Genomic DNA, 20,404 nt, shown 5'->3' on the forward strand with positions numbered 1-20,404 from the left:
AATGTTTCATAGAATCTCCTGGCTGCTCTTTGTTGTTAACAGAACACTCTTCTTTGTTACCGTCTGGAATTATGACTGGTTCTTTAACAATATAGATCACACTATTGCAGAAAAAAGCATATGGGCATCTAAGGTAAAACCAAAGGCTTCAATCTGTAATAGATTGGCATTTTCCAAATTGTGTCTCTCGGAGACAAACCAAAAGCCTCTTGCAAATTAAGGTTCCAACCAGAGTTCCATTATGAGTTAAAGTTACCTTCTCCCTGGGAACTTCAGAAAGGGAAAATGATTCAGGCATAAATATTTTTGGTTAGTCTCAAGGAAGAGTAGATGATTTTTAGAGTTTGACATAAATTGCTCGAACCATATCGTGTACAAGAGCTTGTACATACATATATAAAAAAGATTGGTTTTTTGGGGGGAGGGGCACATTACATTGAAATGGAAGTGTCTTACATCTGCATCCCTATAGTTTAAAATGAATTAATTTAAAAATAATAAAAAGGAGTATGATATAAAAAGATCTTGCATTTGGAAGCTGACCAATTACCTGAAATTTTCATGTTGTCTAGTTTTCTAAAATGTTCAGTATAATGTGCATCAACTTATCTCATTTTTATCTAATTTTTATTATATCTATATGAAATTACATTTGTTCCAGTTATAAAATGCAAATTCTACTCTCAGCATTCTTATTGGCTGTACTTAGCTTAAATTAACATGTTAGATATATTTTTCAGTCACATAACTTTGATATATAATACCATTTCTGGTAATTTTAGAAAGGTCTCTCAATGATGATTCAAGCAATATAAGTTTCTATACTGCTACACAGAACAGCATGAGTCCTGGTAGTTTATACTGGCCTAATTATATTTCATATTTAGATTTTGTTTATTCTGGGTAGCATTTCAGTAGTGTATCAACTCAAACACACCAAACTCGTCTTTAGTGAAATGTATAGAATGTGCTGATAAAAATCAATATATATTTTGCATAGTACATCCCACAGGAAACATAAAATGTGTGTGGCTTGAGATGATTTAGTGCACTATGCAATAATATTCATGCAATGCAGAAGATAACAACTACACTTAGCTGTGAAGGCGTTAAAAATGAAAAGAAAATTAAAAAACCCTGAAAATTAATGTTAAGATTCATGCAACATAGAAGAATAAAAATATAGTCCTGTCAGTGGGACTAACTGCATAATAAGAAAGAAAGAAAGTGATACCAGGTCAGAATTTGAAAGTGCACAGACCCAACAGGCATGAAAAGATCTTGTCAAAATTAGATAATTTCAACTGTGTGTTTTAGTGTTGTATCATAAACAATGTCTAAAACTTACAAAAAGGTTAAAATAGCTTTCTTTTTACCATTTCACGAGGCACTTGACTGAAGTCATTATATGGGAGAATTATGAATTCACACATTTCTGACTGGGCCATAAATTCCCTAACAAGCTGATTTCTGCCTTACAAAAATTTTAGTTAATGTCAGTGTTAAATTCTGAAGCAGTATTTGTAGGTTTTACCTGACAAAGACTCTTCACTGGAGTTGACAATTTAGAGACACGATAATCAAATGGGCTACATCAGTAGTCCCAATACTTGTGACTGCGGCAGAGACCCTCAAAATATGAAGCATCTCCTGCTATGCCAGCTGCTTGAGCATGAATGCTTTTCCAGTGTTCTTGCAGAGTGCAATGATTGGGTAATCACATATGCCTGGAAGTGGTAGGAAACAGCATGAGGACATGACAAGAAGCAGACTTGAAGTGGACTTGACAAAGAGAGAGCCAGGAAACAGTGACTGTTCGTGTTACATATTTGAGATCAGTTTTGCAATGCGAGAGCTTGGAGATCAATAGAGTAACTATCAGAGAGTGGATGAAGGGACAGCTTATAACCAAAGTAATCCACGAACAGCCTCTTCACCTACTTGGCCCTTGCTTTTAATGGACAAGACTCAACTCTGTTGATGCAAGGATGCACAAGTAACTCATCTCCCTGTGTCACCATACACAGAAGGACACATCCACAGGGCAGGGCAGTTGGTGCTTCCATGTTCGTTTTTCATTTGTGGGATTCTACTAGGGGAGTTAGCTTCTAGTTCACCCAGGAGTGTACAAGGAACCTAACCAATGGAGACTGCTTTAGAAAAGTGCTAATACATGACATTCTTTGACAACTCAAGTCATGCTCCTTCCCCAACCGGCACTGCCATTGTTTGGTTTCTGTTGACTGCTTGTGGACCCATTAGCAGAAGGAAAGTCATTGCTAGTATAGACAACAGGTAAAATTTTCAAAAGCATCTACGCTTAGGAGCCTAAGTTCCATTTTCAAGTGGAAGCCTAAGAATATGTCTACACTGCAAAAATACCCCTTGGCAGTGAGTCTCAGAGCCCAGGTCAACTGACTCAGGTTCATGGGGCTTGTGCTATGGGGCTAAAAATAGTGTTAATGTTTCCACTCAGACAGGAGCCTGGCCTCTGAAACCCAGTGACGGGGAAGGATCTCAGAGCCTGGGCTCCAGTCTGAGCAGGAATATCTATACTGCTATTTTTAGCCCTGTAGCGCAAGCCCAGCAAGTGCTAGTCAGTTGACCCCATCTCTGAGACTCACTATCATGGGGTTTCAGAGGGGTAACCATGTTAGTCTGTATCAGCAAAAACAACAAGGAATCCTTGTGGCACCTTAGAGAGTAACAAATTTATTTGGACTTAAGCTTCCGTGTGCTGGATGAGTCCACACAAGAGACCCACTTCCTGGACACTACAGTGCAAATAAGTGATGGTCACATAAACACCACACTGTACTGGAAACCTACAGACCTCTATACTTACCTACAAGCCTCCAGCTTTCATCCAGATCACATCACAGAATCCGTTGTCTACAGCCAAGCCCTAAGATACAACCGCATTTGCTCCAATTCCTCAGGCAGAGACAAACACCTACAGGATCTCTAACAAGTGTTCTTAAAACTACAGTACCCACCTGGGGAAGTGAAGAAACAGATTGACAGAGCCAGAAGGGTACCCAGAAGTCACCTACTACAGGACAGGCCCTACAAAGAAAGTAACAGAACACCACTAGCCATCACCTTCAGCCCCCCCAACTAAAACCTCTCCAGCGCATCATCAAGGATCTACAACCTATCCTAAAGGAAGATCCTTCACTCTCATAGAGCTTAGGAGACAGGCCAGTGCTCACCTACAGACAGCCCCCCAACCTGAAGCAAATACTCACCGACAACTACACAGCACACAACCGAAACACTAACCCAGGAACCAATCTCTGAAAAAGACTCCATTGCCAACTCTGTCTGCATATTTATTCAAGGGACAGCATCATAGGACCTAACCACATCAGCCGCACCATCAGGGGCTCATTCACCTGCACATCTACCAATGTGATATATGCCATCATGTGCCAGCAATGCCCCTCTGCCATGTACATTGACCAAACCAGACAGTCTCTACGGAAAAGAATCAATGGACACAAAAATTGTAATATTAAAAAACCAGTGGGAGAGCACTTCAATCTCCCTGGGCACTCAAAAACAGACTTAAAAGTGGCCATTTGTCAACAAAAAAACTTTAAAAACAGACTTCAACAAGAAACTGCAGAGCTGGAATTAATTTTCAAACTTGACACCATCAAATTAGGCCTGAATAAAGACTGGGAGTGGCTACAAAAAATAATTTTCCCTCTGTTGATACTTTCACCTTCTTGTCAACTGTTGGGAATGGGCCACATCCCTCCTGATTGAATTGGCCTCATTAGCACTACAAAAAGTAATTTTCCCTCTGTTGATATTCACCCTTTCATGTCAACTGTTTGGAATGGATCACATCCACCCTAATTGAATTAGCCTCGTTAGCTCTGACCCCCCACTTGGTAAGGCAACTCCCATCTTTTCATGTGCTGTACATTTATACCTGCCTACTGAATTTTTCACTCCATGCATCTGATGAAGTGGGTTATAGCCCATGAAAGCTTATGCCCAAATAAATCTGTTAGTCTCTAAAGTGCCACAGGGACTCCTCGTTTTTATTGTGGGGTGGGTTGTTTTTTGTTTGTTGGTTGGTTGGGTGTTTTTTGTGTAGATGTGTCCTGAGTCAGACTGAAAGTCAGTGGGACCTAAGAGCCACATCACTTTTGAAAATGGGACTCGAGAGACTAAATCACTTGGTTATATTTGAAAATGTTCTCCTGGGTGTCTGAAGTTAGGCCAGTTTCAGACTCATCTCTACTATCTAAAGTTGCAACATTTCCCAACTCTGATTATCCAGCTTTTCCCCACTGCTTTGGTGGAACACTTCACCTCATGAAATTCCCTTTATTCCAATTTAAATCAAAGCTTTGGAACTATTATTTTTTTCTATATATTTTCTTCTTAATTCACTCTGAAATAATTGCTTTAGGGCTTATGAAAAACACTCCTAAACTTTCTATCAAGTGGGGATTTTCAGATTCCCCACTTTGCTATCCATGACTTCAATTATATGAAATCTTTGAGGAAGAAGGATTCCAATTTGAGTTTTTGTAAGTGGTCCAAAAAAAATCCAAAAGCCCAAGAGCAGTAGAGTATTTAATATAAAGGAAAATTAAATGGCAAATAAGATTAATAAAACTGTCACGCTTTATCCAGCAGACAGATGCCCTCTGTATTGTTGTGGAGGGTTATGGATTTGGCTTTTTGGCAGAACTAATGAGTAGGAGCCAGACGTGGCTGCAAAAAGCCTATCTGAGGTCTTCTGTGTGTGCAGGGTTCCTGGAGAAAACTATTCAAGAATGGAGACTTCATTAAAATGATTTAGCCCAGGCCTTTTTCCCCCTTCACAGCTGTCCTAGTCAAAGGGTGTGAGGATGATAATTGACCTTCTGGATTCAAAATGACATTTTAAAAATATAAATGCAATAAAAAATTAGTCTGCTTATTCTCAAAAAATAATAGTGTAAGGTACTTCTTGTTTTCATTATTACTTGGAGCAAAATCCTGAGTCCATTGAAGTCTATGTGAGTTTTGCCATTGATTTCAATGGAGCCAGGCTTTCATCCTTGATCTCCGACATTCAGAGGGTTTCCCTCCTTTGGAGTGTGGTTAAGATTAGACCCTGGTCATGAAATTTTTGACAGAACAGTTTTTTGTCAAGATCAAAACTTTTCACGGGAATCTGCCAGATTTGACTCAAATTTGTTTGGAAGGTTTGTCTGATCCAGGATGGAATTTCTAGTCAAAAGCTGAGGGAGAGAGCTGCACCAATAACCTAGTGGTTAGAGCACTCACCTGGGATGTGGGACACCTAGGCCTCCAATTAGGGACTTGAACTTGGGTCTCAGAGTTCATTCCTGTCTCTGTCTTTGTCTCTGTCCTGCCTGTCGGAGCTATTCCATTTTTTATAAATAAATAAATATTCATTGAGCCAGAGAGAGAGACTGAGATCAATGATTGGGCCCTCATTGTGTTAGGTGCTGTACACACACGTAGAGGAAAGACAGTCTTGGATTTAGTAGATTGATGTAACCAACAAACAGTGGAGGGGGCGGGCAGTAACAAGGACTCTGAATGAGATAATGGAGAAGCGGGGTGTCAGGGTTTGCACAAATTAGCTGTGTTCATAATCAGTCTGCACAGAGTTAGAAAATAGATTTTCCCCCTGCATCTATTGGCGATACCAGTAAATGCTTGAGCTGTAATGCATTCTTATCTTGTCTAGAACTCTGAGACCTCCTGTGAAAGCTCAAAAAGATTCATTTTTACTAATTGCACCCTTTGGGTACCCTGAGACATAATTGGTGCATCTCAACAAGAAGTGTGAGCCATGAATGTATCTTGGGTCCATGATGCTGGTTATGTCTCCCTCAGAATAGATGTCTGCAGGTAGGGCAGAGAATAACAAGCAAGGACTTAATGCACAGTGGGGCTTCATTCCCCAAGAGAAAAATTGATTTTTTTCCCCTCTTGCTAAGAAAGAAGTTAGACTAATAATTTTCTCAATTTTCAGATGGTTTTTCTTCTTCCTATCTGACCCTTTGAAAATCAAGATATTTTATTGAGAGACTCAGGCCTGGTCTACACTTAAAATTTAGATTGACTTAGCTACATCACTCGGGTGTAAAAAATTCACACTCCTGTGCACTGTAATTAAGCTGATCTAGCCCTCCTTCACCCCCAGCGTAGATGTGGCTCAGCTGAGGGAACAATTCTTCTATTGATCAAGCTACTGGCACTTGGAGAGGTGGATTACCAATGTGGGAAGTCTACATTACAGTGGCATAGCTGCAGCTGTAGTACCCATATTGTAGACATGGCCTAAAAGTGATGTGACTATATTTAGCAAATATATACCAGAATACCTCTTTGTGGACACTTTTAGAGGGCTCTGTATTCTGGTGACTAGAAGATTGAATTCTCAGTGGAAAAGGTTGAAGAAATATAATCAGATCTGAGTGAAAGCCGATGAGAAGGAGATAAAAATGAGGGGAGAAGAGATTTTTTTTTTCTGAACTTCACACACCAGAGTTGCAATTCGCCACACAGCTGCCATCTTCAGCAACGCAGCTGAACTTCTCCCACTGCTTCGGTCTTAATGCAAGGCAGTGCGTTTGTTGAGTTGCTATACCAGAATAGACAAATTTGTCAATGCTGGATCACAAAAGATTAACTTCACAAACTAACAGGCTGCACAGCTATATGATGGGATAAAATAAATAAATGAAGAGTTAAAAATGATAGGCACATGGTGATGCCACAATTGAAATAAAATGCCTCACAATTAAAAAAACAAACACAAACAAACAAATAAAAACTTTCAGTGGTTTAATTCAAATTTCAGATTTTTTTATTTTTTTTTTAAATTAGGCTTGGGCAAAGAATGTAATTCGTAGGAATCTCTGTTAGAGATGTGGCCAATCAACTACTTTTTTAAAATCTTGATTACCATAGATTAGGCTTTAAATTTAATCCGACATTACATATAACTCTGTGGGAAAGGTCATGACACAGAGTATTTGAAAAAGTGTACTGTTTACATATGGCACCAGGAATATTCTATCCTGGGGGAAGGTGGGGAATATCTTCTGTACCTTTCATAACTCATCCAACACAGCAAAAGCCAATGCAGGGAGGGGTGATGATTCCCAAAATACTTCACGGTGACCAGTTGCAGAACTAAGTTATTTAGAAATTAAATTACATATTTATTTTTGGGAGGGAGTAATGAGAACAGAGGCTAGAAGTCAAGAAATATTGGTTCCATGCTAGCACAATCCCTCCAGGAGCTCCCACAGGAAGAGATCTTCTCTGTACAGCCCCCACATGTGGCTGTCTTAAAGGCTCAATAAAGTTATCTAGTGTGTGCCTCCATTTTCCCATCTGTAAAATGGTGCTAATAAAGCTTCCTTTATGTCTTAATTCCTTAATGTTTGTCAAGTACCTTGAGATTCTTGGAGGGAAGTCACTATACCATGTGAATGCACTTTATTTGTGGTTTTTGACAAGCTCTTGTGTATAATTTTTACTATATGATTTTTGCTAAATGAGTCACGTGGTTTCCACTTCTTTGGTCTCCCTATGATGTAGATATGCTGCAAACAAGACTCTGCCAGGTCTGGATAGCTCTGAGTAAGGCAGAGCTTTTCACCTGCTTCCTGCCATCTAAGCAACAGTTGTACTTACAGACACGCCTATGGTGATGGGTATTTCCTAGGGTATGTCTACACTGCACACTCCTTAAGGTGGCATGTAGAGCGTATACTCTGTACACCCCCTACTAGGTGTACAAACAGCAGTGTAGATGGTGAGGCATTGCTTAGGTGAGTAAAGACGCACCTTAACCTTTTGGATATGTACCCTACGTGGCTTTCTACATGCTCAAGCGGAACCTTCCCCATCTATACTGCAGTTTTTAGCAGTGTAGTGTCCTGCTGCCTCCCTGCTTCTGGAGACTTTCCATGGGCTTCGGCACCGGGAAGCCACTGGGGAAAGGCTCCGGCAGCTCCCCATTGCTGAAGGTTTTCCCTGTTGCCTCCCCACCGCAGCTTTTCATTGAGTTGTGTAACTACACCCTGTGGTGTGGAGGTACCCATAGTCACCTGACAATAAACTGATACATTTTTAACTCGTTACATTGTGTCTGTACATACATAGAAAATTTTACTGCTGTTACTAACAAACTTCCATTTTCCTTTCAGATCAGATGAGTAGAAGAGATCCTCCTATAATAAGGTGCCTGCTTAAGGAATAACAAGGCCCTAATCCTACAGTCAGAGTTGTATTGGCAGACCTTATGCACACACAATCTAGCTAAAGTCAGAGCTCCCAGTTCAGATTCCCATCAGGTTTTCATTTTCCACCAGAGAGGACGAAGAGCTCTGGAGAACCAGCACTACCTCAAGCCAGATAGCTGCTCTCCTTCTGATCCTCTGTCTTCCCTTGCATTCCCTCTTACTTGAACCTTGGAATGTTTTCAGCTTGCGCCTGGGAAGATCAACCTTTGTGATTTCTGTGTTAACTCCTAAATCAACCCAGGTTCTCAGGAAAGGTTCATAAGCTCTAGTAAGCCTGGCTGGCCTGATTTTAAAGGTGGTTATAAAACTAGAAAATAAGTGAGTTTCTTGTTATTTTAAGGTTTTTATTGGAAAGATTTTGCACTGTTCAGGCCTCAGTGACTTGAAGACTGTGTCTTCAAGAAAGTTATGAAACCAAGTCAGTAATATTTCATAGAAGTGGGGCAGGGAGGGTGGGTACGTTCAGAAATCCTGTTAACAAACAATAAGATTTATATTACTCCTGTGCATTGCATTTAAAATGCACCATTCAGTATCTGTTTTTAACTATGTAGGTAAGAAATCCTAGGTGCTTGCAATTGTGAAAATGTCATTTCTCTGAAAGTTGGATTCAATCTCTTCAAGCATTTTTTCCAAAGAACTGATTTTTGATATAACATAATTAGTCATGTGTGCACTAAGGTAAATGAGATATGCAAATATGTGTTGTTTACACTCAGTTTACTGTTGCCAGTTGAAGTTGGTAAAGTTGCAGTCATATAACCACAATGTGTTAAATGTCAATGTGTTTAATTTGGCATTCATTCAATCTGATATTTTAGTGGCATAATGTGAATCACTTCCATATTAGAATCACTTCAATTGATTGTATCAGCATGACAGCTATATTTAGCTTTCTTTTCCAGAGATCATAGAATACCAGGGTTGGAAGGGACCTCAGGAGGTCATCTAGTCCAACCCCCTGCTCAAAGCAGGACCAATTCTCAACTAAATCATCCCAGCCAGGGCTTTGTCAAGCCTGACCTTAAAAACCTTTAAGGAAGGAGATTCCACCACCTCCCTAGGTAACCCATTCCAGTGCTTCACCACTCTCTGAGTGAAAAAGTTTTTCCTAATATCCAGCCTAAAGACTGTATGTATTCCCATATCCTCACCTATGGGGAGACTTGTAATACCAGCTTCTGGGATATGAATTCTGCATACCTACAGCAAAGGAAGAACTTTTTTTCCTAGTCTGCATTATAAATTCAGAAATATAAAGAAAAGGCTGTTTTTTCCTTGAATAAACTGATATTTTTAAATGAATACTGCATTAACTCAATAATGTTACTTATGAAATTTTATAACCATTTAATTTATGCTGTCTTGCTTATTGCAATTATTGTCATGGGGTTTGTCAGCTTGTAAATGAACAGGGCTATGTGTCATGTTTCCTCACACCCTTAGCTCCTTTCCCTTTCAATCTCTTTAAAAAGGCATTGGAGAAACTATGTGGCACTGATCTCCCCAGGTAAAAATCTGTACTTTTCCAAACTTTGCAAACAGCATTATCTGTTCCTGTTTCACTTGCCTCTAGAGAATACTCATTCACTAAGTTGATGCTTATGAGTAAACTGTGTCTGAGTTATGCTGCCTCAAGAATAGTTCTTATTTTATAGCTGCAGTATCCACTGCAGGGGATGGGGGAGGGGGAAAGCCTTGAAAGCCTTCCTGCTTTGTTGAAACTATATGTGTTGACAAATTTGCTGTGTGTAAATTTGAAGGTTTCATTTCAATAATTATCTGACATTCACTAGGAAAAAATCTATTCTCTTTTCAACTTTATACCAAGTTTAATTATACCAAGAATAAAAAGTGCACAAATAGAGGCTGTTAAACTGGAAAAGTATTTGCTCATGCTTTCTTCATGAACCATTGATGAAAAGTCAGACAAAACAGGTAATGATTTAAACAGTTTCACATTTATAATAAACTTTGATATGGCGATAATCAGTGTATGCAGCTGAAAAATTCCCAGTGGAAAAACTTTGACCCTGGTTTTCCATTGCTTTTCTCCTCATACAGCCAGTCACACCAATGCAATGTGAGTGTTAAATGCTATTGTTCTGATCTGAGTTGGTCCACCAGCCAGCACAATCTATTGGAGTGAGATCTGAGAGTCAAAAATTCATGGTTTCTAATCCCATCTCTGCCACTAATTTGCTGTTTGCTCTTGGGCAAGTCACTTTGGACCAGATTTGTAAAGGTGCCTAAAGATGCAGGTAATTGCCTATTAGGATATTCCAAAACTCATATGTGCCTAACTCCCATTGATTTGGAATATCCTACTAGCCACTCATCTGCATCTCTCTTGTTTTTACTTTCCCCATACAGGGCTGTCCTTACCCCATATGCAAAGTACGCAGCTGCATAAGGCACCAAGAGATTTGGGGCACCAAATTTCCTGGTACCCTGCACAGCTGCTCCAGTCCCTGCTCTGGCTCTTCCCCAGAGCTCCAGCCTCTTCCCCGCCCCACCATCACTCCCCTGAGGACCCCAGAAGTGGTCAGACCTGCGCTCACTGGTACGTAGAGCGATCCGGGCTCAGCCTGCTCCATTCCCCTGGCAAGTGCTGGGAGGCAGTTCCCCCCTCCCTCCAAGCCTGGGAGCCAGGCGAGCAGAGCAGGCTGGGGCCGGGTCACTACACTTCCTGCAGGAAGTGGCCATCCCCCTTTCCCCCCGACATCTTCCATGGAGGCCTGGGGCAGGGCCCCACACAGCCCCCCCGCGGAGCTCTGGGGCAGCCCTTCCTCCACTTCCCCCCAGTGGAGGCCTGGGGCCAGGTCCCCCCTGCCTAGGGCACCAAAATAGCTAGGGACAGCCCTGTCCCCATATAACTTCCCAGTTAACACAGTTAGTGGTACCACACAGTAGCATAGCTAGCGGGGTTCAGGGGAAGCAGCTACTTCCCCTCAGCAAGTTTCAAAAAGTGGCACCTGCTAGGCCGGCGCTGGTGGCAGCACAGATGGAGGAGCCATGAGGTGGCGGCAGGCGCGGCTGGAGGATTGAGGGGGCCGGCTCCTCAGCCATCATGCCCCATGCTCAGCGCGGCCCCAATATAGCTGTAGCCACCTTCTGTGGCGGCAACTCAGGGCTTGGCAGCCAAGCACGCCCCGCCCCTTGCTAATGTGGCGGGGGGAGACAAAAGGGCCCCTGTGCCTTTAAGGCCTCCTGGCTGGCGAGCCCCAGGTGGAGCGCACTGAGTGCCAGGAGCAGGCAGGGACAGGTGGCGGTGCAGGACCTAAGGTGAGCAGTGGGGTTCTGGTGCCTTGCACAGGGGGGTCCGTGCAAGGGGCTCCCCATGGCCAGGCCCACAGGGCAGGGGCACAGGCCATGGTGTCTGGACGGGGGGCCCTGATGCGGTGCAGAAGCCTGGGGTGGGGGGGACGAGACCCCGTGTGTGGGGCTGGGTGGCACAGCCCGGCAGGGGACACCTGCAGAGCACGCTGGGCAGGAGAGACTCTCCTGGGGACAGGGGGGTATCCGCACCCCCGCGAAGCCCGCAGGAGTCCTGAGCCGACCCTGGGGTTATTCGGGAGGAGGAACGGGAGGAGTCGGGCGGCGTGGTCAGAGGAGCCTCCAAGGGGGGGCATGGCCAGAGGAGGAGCCAAGGGAGGGTGCCTTTTTTATGTTTGCTCCTCCTACACTTAAAACCTGGCTACCCCACTGGTACCACATAAAAACCTATGTAATAATATGAAGCTGCCTAACACTGGTGGTGTGAGGATGTTTGTACAGTAGTTTGAATAACATAAAGCCTTCAATAAGTGTGCAGTATAATTATGAATAATATTAAACATGTTTGACAGGAGAGGGAGAGATTGAACTGGGTGTAGGGCCGGCTCCAGGCCCCAGTGTGCCAAGTGCGTGCTTGGGGCAGCATGCCACAGGGGGCGCTCTGCCGGTTGCCGGGAGGGTGGCAGGCGGCTCCGGTGGACCTCCCACAGGCGTGCCTGTGGAGGGTCCACTGGTCCCGTGGCTCCGGTGGAGCATCCACAGGCACGCCTGCGGGAGGTCCACCGGAGCCGCGGGACCAGCGGACCCTCCGCAGGGACGCCTGCGGGAGGTCCACCGGAGCCGCAGGGCAGGCGAGTGGCAGAGCGCCCCCCGCGGCGTGCCACCGTGCTTGGGGCAGCGAAATGGCTAGAGCCGGCCCTGACTGGGTGATATTACTCAGTTCTGTTCAGAGTGCACCAGTTAGCAGAAGGACACCCTGAGTCATTCCATTAGGCTATATCTACACTGCAGCTCAGGTAGATCTAAACACAGATGCTCTGACTGAGCTAGCACACTCAGCAGTGTTGCTGCAACAGCACTGGCAGTGTCTTATCCAAGTACACTGAGTAGCTACCTGAGTACAATCCTGTCTGAGATCTTCAGTACAGCTACATACTTGAGTGGCTAGCCCGAACCTCTGCCTATGCCACTGTGGCCACACTACTGTTTTGGGAAAGGTCAGAGCATGGGCCGGGCTGACATTACTCTAGGGCAGTATTCCTTCATGAAGACTGTTGGGGGTTTTGCTGATCTGAGGGTACAAAGGTCAATCCTGGTCCTTATGCTGAGCAGAGTGTAGATTGGGAGCTTGCTGGTGCAAAGTTTTATACAGGGCAAAATTTGCTCATGGCTGCAAACATCAGTTCTCACTATGAAAAAAATCTGTGTAGCAAACCCAGGGGATTTTACGTAGCTCTATCACCAACTTAAACTAGCAAACAGCATAATTAGAGAGACTGTCAAGTCGTTCACACCAAACATGTGACTTGCCATGAAATTAGAATAATGTCCTTTGATTTCCAAACACCTTTACCCCTAAAATCCACCCTTTTAAAAATAGAGAAATTAAAGAAGAAACAATTGACATTGTCTATATTGTGGCTAAACTATCTTGGCTTCACACCTTTTTCAAACTAATGAAGTATTACTCTATATACAATACATTTCTATTCTAGCATCCTCCCTTGCTTAATTATGTACTAATTACTGCCTTTATATAGAAGTATAGCATCATCTTACTCACTGCAGAGGAGGCTGAGGAGCTCACATTTCTGCATTTGGCGTTTTAGCCTGAAGCAGTTTTAAAAATAGATATGACAATGGATGTTCATTTTTCAACCCTCTCTTTATTCCACTATAAATTGCCCATTTAAAAATCAGTGACATGCATTCACTATATCACAGTACTTGTAGCTGAGTGACACAAGTCTCTGCCCTCTTGTGGCAGATCAGGCTGGCAAAGTTAGATAATTATTGGGGAATGTTTTCTTTTCATTAACTGCAACAGCCTGGCATTATTATAAATGATGCAAGGTATTAAGGGCTCACGCCTGCACCCACTGAAATCAACCTGCATGTTGGATGCAGGATTAAGACCTCACTGTTCAGTCCTCCTCTTCTGGAGGTGCCCAAAAAAATTAAGTAAAGGGACATTAGATCCTGATTGGGGTGTACTGCAGTTTTAAATATTACAAAATAAAACTAACTTATAAATATATGGACAGCGCAATGGGAATCAACATCCTGGCATAGGAGATGCTTTTTCCCTCCCTTTCTATTGCGCCAGCATCAGGATACATTACAATGACAACTTTCCAGGCACTCATTGATTAGCTACCTCTTTTGAGCTTCTGACAAATCAGGTGAATGGGCACACTGTGAAGAGAAAAAAGAGCAGGAGTGGAAATGACTATCAGCAGGAGGTCAAGAGAATAATATGGAGGAAGGCTAACATGCCATGTCATGAACAGGGCCAGCTCCAGGCACCAGCATTCCAAGCTGATGCTTGGGGTTGCAATCTGCGAGGGGCGGCTGTCCCTTTTGTTTTGCCCCCAAGCAGCAAGCCGAATTGCCGCCATGGACAGCGGGGACAGTCAGTGCACCGTTAGGGCAGCAGGTGTGTTTCCACGGTGGCGGCAATTCTATTGCAGCTTCTATGTTTAGCTGTCCGTGGTGGCTTCAGCTAAACATAGCAGCTGCTGCCGAATTGCCGCCGCCACGGAAATGCGCCTGCCGTCCTAAGGGTGCACGGACTGCTCCCGCTGCCTGCGGCGACAATTCTGTGCACTGCTTGGGGCGACGAAAACTGTAGAGCTGGCCCTGGTAGTGATGGGCCAAATGTGACAGGAAGTGAGAAGGAAGTAATGAGTTACAATGAATAAAAGGCAAGGGTTCACATGTGTAAGGTAAATAGTATAATTTAAAAAAATGAAGCCACATTTAGCTACTTTTTTTTGTATGTCTATCATGTGCAGAGTTATTCTGCTGGCTTTGCTAGCCAGACCAAAGGGGTCTCATTCACTCCAATTCAGGAAGTGAATGAAAAGTGGATTCAAACTAGACTCCTATCTCAGTGATTTGTGATATAAAGTAAGGGTAAAGAGGAGCTCCAAGAATAGGGTTAGTTTGGACTATAATCCATTGTGTGTCAGATGCCTTAGAAGTAGCATTGGAACTCATATTGATTTACACGGAAAAAAAAGTCTGTCTGATTATGGTCCAATCCTTCAATAGGAGTCTTTATGGGAGTAAGGTTCTGTGAGTGTGGGTCTGTGTGAAGGCTCTATAAGCTCCTTAGGGAACAGACCCTTCTCCTGCATGTCTGTGAAGTGCTACTGGGAGTCAGAGAAATAAATAAACAAAGGTGACAACTATAAGCAAACGAAATGCACATACCTGGGTCTTTGTTTATATAGCCAATTGCTAATATGTAGCATAAAAGCCAACAAAACCCACAAGAATATAAAATAAAAATGAATCAGTAAAATAAATTAATGTATTTAAATGCAAATAAAAATTAAATTGTGGCATGGCATCAATTTATTGTGAGCATATTTCAATTCAAATTTGCTGCTGCTTGTCTTTTGTGTACTGCTACCATTAGCAGACAGCCTCCCATTTTTCAAACATCTGTTTTGAAAGGCTTGCGAATATTTGCTTACAGTAGCATGTATTTAACATTTAAGCACGTTCAGCAGCTCTTTGAACAATTAGCTCATAATGAGCAGCCTCCATGCTAGCAAGCTATACTAAAATGCTTATTAAATACTTTAAAATGTTAAGGTTTTGATTCGAACAAGAGAGAGGCCACACAATTCTCAGCTCACCCTGGGTAGCCACCATGATGTGTTATATCTAAAAAGTTGAAAATAATTGCTGTTAAGAAGTTCTGTTTCGCTGTATGCTTTGTTGCTAGGTCGATGCCTCAAGGTGTACATCAAAACCTGCAGAGGTCCAGGGCTTTGTGACAGATCCCTGAGATGCTACAAGAATGGATCTTTGACATGATACAACATAAAAGTTTTGGGGATAGAATTGAGCTTCTTCATAAGAAGTTACTCACCTTGTGCAGTAATGGCTCTTTCAGATGTGTGTCTCTGTGGGTGCTCCACTGTAGGTGTGTCTGTGTTCCTGTGCTGCTGAATGGAGAACTTCAGTAGCAGCGTCCATTGGGCCCACACGTGCGCTGTCTCTCCTCATGCTGTGCCACGAGGCTAGCCAGCAGGTGGGCCAACCATCCCCAGTTCCTTCTCTACCACAGAGTGCTAATAATAATAAATAAATAAATACAACTATGACGTTGGCATTACTGAAACTTGGTGGGATAATACACACGACTGGAATGTTGATGTGGATGGGTATAGTTTGCTCAGGAAGGATAGACAGGGGAAAAAGGGAGGAGGTGTTGCCTTATATATTAAAAATGTACACACTTGGACTGAGGTGGAGATGGACATAGGAGATGGAAGTGTTGAGAGTCTCTGGGTTAGGCTAAAAGGGGTAAAAAACATGGGTGATGTCGTGCTGGGAGTCTACTACAGGCCACCTAATCAGGTGGAAGAGGTGGATGAGGCTTTTTTCAAACAACTAACAAAATCATCCAAAGCCCAAGATTTGGTGGTGATGCGGGACTTCAACTATCCAGATATATGTTGGGAAAATAACACCGCGGGGCATAGACTATCCAATAAGTTCCTGGACTGCATTGCAGACAAATTTTTATTTCAGAAAGTTGAAAAAGCTACTGGGGGGAAGCTGTTCTAGATTTGATTTTAACAAATAGGGAGGAACTCGTTGAGAATTTGAAAGTAGAAGGAAGCTTGGGTGAAAGTGATCATGAAATCATAGAGTTTGCAATTCTAAGGAAGGGTAGAAGGGAGTACAGCAAAATAGAGACAATGGATTTCAGGAAGGCGGATTTTGGTAAGCTCAGAGAGCTGATAGGTAAGGTCCCATGGGAATCAAGACTGAGGGGAAAAACAACTGAGGAGAGTTGGCAGTTTTTCAAAGGGACACTATTAAGGGCCCAAAAGCAAGCTATTCCGATCATTAGGAAAGATAGAAAATGTGGCAAAAGACCACCTTGGCTTAACCACGAGATCTTGCGTGACCTACAAAATAAAAAGGCGTCATATAAAAAATGGAAACTAGGTCAGATTACAAAGGACGAATATAGGCAAATAACACAGGAATGCAGAGGCAAGATTAGAAAGGCAAAGGCACAAAATGAGCTCAAACTAGCTATGGGAATAAAGGGAAACAAGAAGACTTTTAATCAATACATTAGAAGCAAGAGGAAGACCAAGGACAGGGTAGGCCCACTGCTCAGTGAGGAGGGGGAAACAGTAACGGGAGACTTGGAAATGGCAGAGATGCTTAATGACTTCTTTGTTTTGGTCTTCACTGAGAAGTCTGAAGGAATGTCTAATATAGTGAATGCTTACGGAAAGAGGGTAGGTTTAGAAGATAAAATAAAAAAAGAGCAAGTAAAAAATCACTTAGAAAAGTTAGATGCCTGCAAGTCACCAGGTCCTGATGAAATGCATCCTAGAATACTCAAGGAGTTAATAGAGGAGGTATCTGAGCCTCTAGCTATTATCTTTGGGAAATCATGGGAGACGGGGGAGATTCCAGAAGACTGGAAGGGGGCAAATATAGTGCCCATCTATAAAAAGGGAAATAAAAACAACCCAGGAAACTACAGACCAGTTAGTTTAACTTCTGTGCCAGGGAAGATAATGGAGCAAGTAATTAAAGAAATCATCTGCAAACACTTGGAAGGTGGTAAGGTGATAGGGACTATCCAGCATGGATTTGTAAAGAACAAATCATGTCAAACTAATCTGATAGCATTCTTTGATAGGATAACGAGCCTTGTGGATAAGGGAGAAGCGGTGGATGTGATATACCTAGACTTTAGTAAGGCATTTGATACGGTCTCGCATGATATTCTTATAGATAAACTAGGAAAGTACAATTTAGATGGGGCTACTATAAGGTGGGTGCATAACTGGCTGGATAACCGTACTCAGAGAGTAGTTATTAATGGCTCCCAATCCTGCTGGAAAGGTATAACAAGTGGGGTTCCGCAGGGGTCTGTTTTGGGACCGGCTCTGTTCAATATCTTCATCAACGATTTAGATGTTGGCATAGAAAGTACGCTTATTAAGTTTGCAGACGATACCAAACTGGGAGGGATTGCAACTGCTTTGGAGGAAAGCGTCAAAATTCAAAATGATATGGACAAATTGGAGAAATGGTCTGAGGTAAACAGGATGAAGTTCAATAAAGATAAATGCAAAGTGCTCCACTTAGGAAGGAACAATCAGTTTCACACATACAGAATAGGAAGAGACTGTCTAGGAAGGAGTATGGCAGAAAGAGATCTAGGGGTCATAGTGGACCACAAGCTTAATATGAGTCAACAGTGTGATACTGTTGCAAAAAAAGCAAACGTGATTCTGGGATGCATTAACAGGTGTGTTGTAAACAAGACACGAGAAGTCATTCGTCCGCTTTACTCTGCGCTGGTTAGGCCTCAACTGGAGTATTGTGTCCAGTTCTGGGCACCGCATTTCAAGAAAGATGTGGAGAAATTGGAGAGGGTCCAGAGAAGAGCAACAAGAATGATTAAAGGTCTTGAGAACATGACCTATGAAGGAAGGCTGAAACAATTGGGTTTGTTTAGTTTGGAAAAGAGAAGACTGAGAGGGGACATGATAGCAGTTTTCAGGTATCTAAAAGGGTGTCATCAGGAGAAGGGAGAAAACTTGTTCACCTTAGCCTTCAATGATAGAACAAGAAGCAATGGGCTTAAACTGCAGCAAGGGAGATTTAGGTTGGACATTAGGAAAAAGTTCCTAACTGTCAGGGTAGTTAAACACTGGAATAGATTGCCTAGGGAAGTTGTGGAATCTCCATCTCTGGAGATATTTAAGAGTAGGTTAGATAAATGTCTATTAGGGATGGTCTAGACAGTATTTGGTCCTGCCATGAGGGCAGGGGAATGGACTTGATGACCTCTCGAGGTCCCTTCCAGTCCTAGAGTCTATGAGTCTATGAGTCATAGCAAGAACTCTGAAGTAGAAGGGAGGAAAGTGGGTAGCGGAGCACCCATACGGGGACACATCTCGAAGAACCATCATTACTGTACAAGGTGAATAACTTCTTTCTCTTCGAGTAGTGTCCCTATGGGTGCTCCACTGTAGGTGACTCCCGAGCAGTACCCCTCTTGGAGGACAGGGGCTTTGGAATCTGGTTAGTCACAGGTGATAGTCACTGGGCTGCCAAAGATGGCATCAGAAGCAGAGTTTCCAGTGATCACATAATGTTCTGCAAAGATGTGGACTGATGCTCGCATTGCCACTTTGCAGATCTCTGAGATAGGGACATCCTTAAAGAAGGTGACAGATTAGATAGAGCTTGTGGAATGTGTATGGATCAAGTCTGGAGTGCTTATGTTACAAATCTGGTAGCACTGTTTGATGCAATTTAAGATCTACTTGGAGAATCTTTGGACTGATATCGCTGAGCCCTCAGACCTTTCTGCTATAGAGACACATAGTCTATGGGCATCCTGAAAGCCTTTGTCCTATTGTGGTAGAATGCAAGGGCTCTCCTAATGTCTAGTGTATGCAGTATGGCCTCCCTATTGTCTCGGTGATGCTTTGGGTAGAAGACAGGAAAGTAAATAGACTGAGTCATGTGCCATTAGGGGGTCATTTTAGGGATATGGCCTGAGTGTAACCTTATCTGGGAAGAACACTGTGTATGGGGGATGTGCCATCAGAGCTGCTATTTCCCCTATTCTTCTAGACGAGGAATTGCAATTAAAAAAACCTCATCGATAGGTGTGCTAGTGAACAGGTAGTCATAGGTTCAAAGTGGAGCCTAGTCAATCCGTTCAGGACTAGGTTTAGATCTTGAACTTTTGAGCTTTGACAAACTTGTTGAGAGTGCTGAGGTCCAGGATGGGTCTCTAACCTCCCTTCCTTTGGGGTATTAGGAAATAATCAGAGTAAAACCCCTAGGTGTTGAGGTTCTGTTTCTATGGCTCCTAACTGCAGGAGTCGATCTATCTCCTGCCGTAGTAAACTCTCATGAGAAGGGTTCCTGAAGAGGAACGGGGAAGGGTGTTGTGAAGGGGGTAGGGAGGTGAAGTGGATGGAATATTTGGATCTAATGATCTCTAGGACCCATCTGTCCAACATTATGCACTCCCAGACACTGTGGAAAGCTGCTAAATGGTGGCTAAATGGGTGCGCAGTCACAGGTAGTAGTGGGGAGTGGTTTTGTGGTGTCTTGACCTGCTTGTCAATAGTGATGTTTAAGGGCAGGCAGTTGGTTCAAGGACTGGGAACCTGAAGGATTTTGTTTTGAGAACTTTCTCTTTTTCCTCTGGGGCTCATGGTGCCTCTGTGGCAGAAATTGGGATGACTACTCTGTTGGTATTGAAGGCTAAAGCATCTCTTTTGCCCTACTGTGTAGATTCCCAGTGATCTGAGTGACCCTGGAATCCTTCAAGGAATAAAGAGAGGCATGGGTCGTCTTAGTGAAGAGCTTCACCCCCTCAAAGGAGAGGTCCTCCACCATGGTCTGCACATCCTTTGGGAATCCCGAGAGGTGAAGCCATGATGCTGTTCATAGAGATGGTCCTGGCAGCCATTTCGGCAGCATCAGTGTCATACACCTTAATACCAAAGAAATCAAGCAAAGAGTCCTATGGCATCTTATAGATTAACAGATGTATTTTAGCATGAGCTTTCATGGGTGAATACGCACTTCGTCGGATGCAT

At 43.1% G+C, this 20,404-nt stretch overlaps 1 protein-coding gene across 1 annotated transcript in view; it reads left to right on the forward strand.

Moving 5' to 3' along the window:
- Positions 1–20,404, forward strand: part of LOC127054524 (uncharacterized) — a 266,838-nt gene that overhangs the window by 235,971 nt on the left and 10,463 nt on the right. Inside the window, exon 2 of the mRNA XM_050960761.1 lies at positions 16,079–17,393. Coding sequence (XP_050816718.1) covers positions 16,508–17,393 — 886 coding nt within the window. The 5' untranslated portion in view covers positions 16,079–16,507. The remainder of the gene's footprint in view (positions 1–16,078; positions 17,394–20,404) is intronic.

This window comes from Gopherus flavomarginatus, chromosome 6, assembly GCF_025201925.1.
Source record: "Gopherus flavomarginatus isolate rGopFla2 chromosome 6, rGopFla2.mat.asm, whole genome shotgun sequence".
Classification (NCBI taxonomy): domain Eukaryota; kingdom Metazoa; phylum Chordata; order Testudines; family Testudinidae; genus Gopherus; species Gopherus flavomarginatus.